At 49.2% G+C, this 1,241-nt stretch overlaps 1 protein-coding gene across 1 annotated transcript; it reads right to left on the bottom strand.

Moving 5' to 3' along the window:
* Positions 1-359: 359 nt before the first annotated feature.
* Positions 360-1,034, bottom strand: LOC122721512. The gene has a single exon (XM_043949364.1). The coding sequence runs from the start codon at positions 1,032-1,034 to the stop codon at positions 360-362; it is 675 nt and encodes a 224-aa protein (XP_043805299.1).
* Positions 1,035-1,241: the final 207 nt, after the last annotated feature.

Below are 1,241 nucleotides of genomic sequence, written 5' to 3' on the forward strand. Positions count from 1 at the left end.
AGTTATACAGGATGAATGTCAGGCTTGCTACGGGTCCCGGCGGCCTTATGCCGATCTAGATCCTAGCGCCGATAGCGGTTCGATTTCTGGGTCGTTACATCCTCCCTGGTGGCTTACTGCTTCTCTTTCCCAACTACTCTCTTCTTCTGTTTCACTGGTTTAGCCTCGGGAAGGACGTTCAGCTTGTGGGTCATCACCTCAGGGTCTATCCCGGGCATGTCGAATGGGTTCCAAGCGAAGCTCGAGGCGTGACCTCTGATCAAAGTCATTGCTTCTGCTTTCTGTTCTTCAGTTAGGCTGGTGTTGAGTTTGAAGACCTTATCTACTTCTACTTCTGATAAGGGGAAGGTTTTCAGCTCTCATACTGGTTTTGTCCTGGCTTCTTTCTTTTCATCCCTGACTTCCATCACCTCTGAGTTGAATCTCTCATCAACCGAGCTCGGTTCTGCCGCAGTGGCCAAGTATAATGCCCTTGCTTCTTCCTGACGTCCTCGAATTACTCCTACCCCTGTTTCTATTGGGAATTTCATGGTCAAGTACCTAATGCTGGTCACCACCTCAAAGTCATACAGCACAGGCCTTCCCAGTATGGCATTGTAGCTCAGAGGGAGTTTCACCACCAGGAACACGGCGTAGTGAGTCCAAGATAGGGGTGCCTCCCCCAGGGTCAGAGCTACCTTCACTTTTCCTTCTACGGGTATTGGAGTTCCTCCGATCCCCTTTACTGGGGCCTGATCCCGCACCATCTGTTCTTCTGGTATCCCTATCTGCTGGAAGACCCTGTAAGGCAGTAGATTTACTTTGCTTCCATCATCGACCAGGATCTTCCTGACACGGAAGTTATGAATAACAACTTCAATGACGAGGGCATCATCATGAGGCGTTTGGATGCCATGAGCATCTACTAGGGAGAAGGAGATGATCGTTGGGGAGTGTTCTACCACCTGTATGACTTCATTGTCGTTTCTCTCCTCGTCTCGGCTTCTTTTCCTTTCTCTCCTGCTCATCTGTCCTCTCGTTCCTCCGACAATCATGTTGATGGTCCCGCTAGAGCCATCATTAACCGGTCCTACCCTTAACCTTCGGGGCTTCTCCACTGTAGGGTTCTATTGAGGTCTTTCTCCTTCGGGTTTCTTCACAAAGTTTTGGAGATGACCCCTCTTGATCAGCCTTTCAATTTCGTTAATCAACTGGTAGCAATCATTGGTATCGTGGCCATAGGTGCAGTGATATTGACAATA

This window comes from Manihot esculenta, chromosome 13 (genome assembly GCF_001659605.2).
Source record: "Manihot esculenta cultivar AM560-2 chromosome 13, M.esculenta_v8, whole genome shotgun sequence".
Lineage (NCBI taxonomy): Eukaryota > Viridiplantae > Streptophyta > Magnoliopsida > Malpighiales > Euphorbiaceae > Manihot > Manihot esculenta.

Coding starts and splice junctions, on each gene's coding strand:
- LOC122721512 (XM_043949364.1), bottom strand. CDS start 1,034: ATGATTGTCGGAGGAACGAGAGGACAGATGAGCAGGAGAGAAAGGAAA.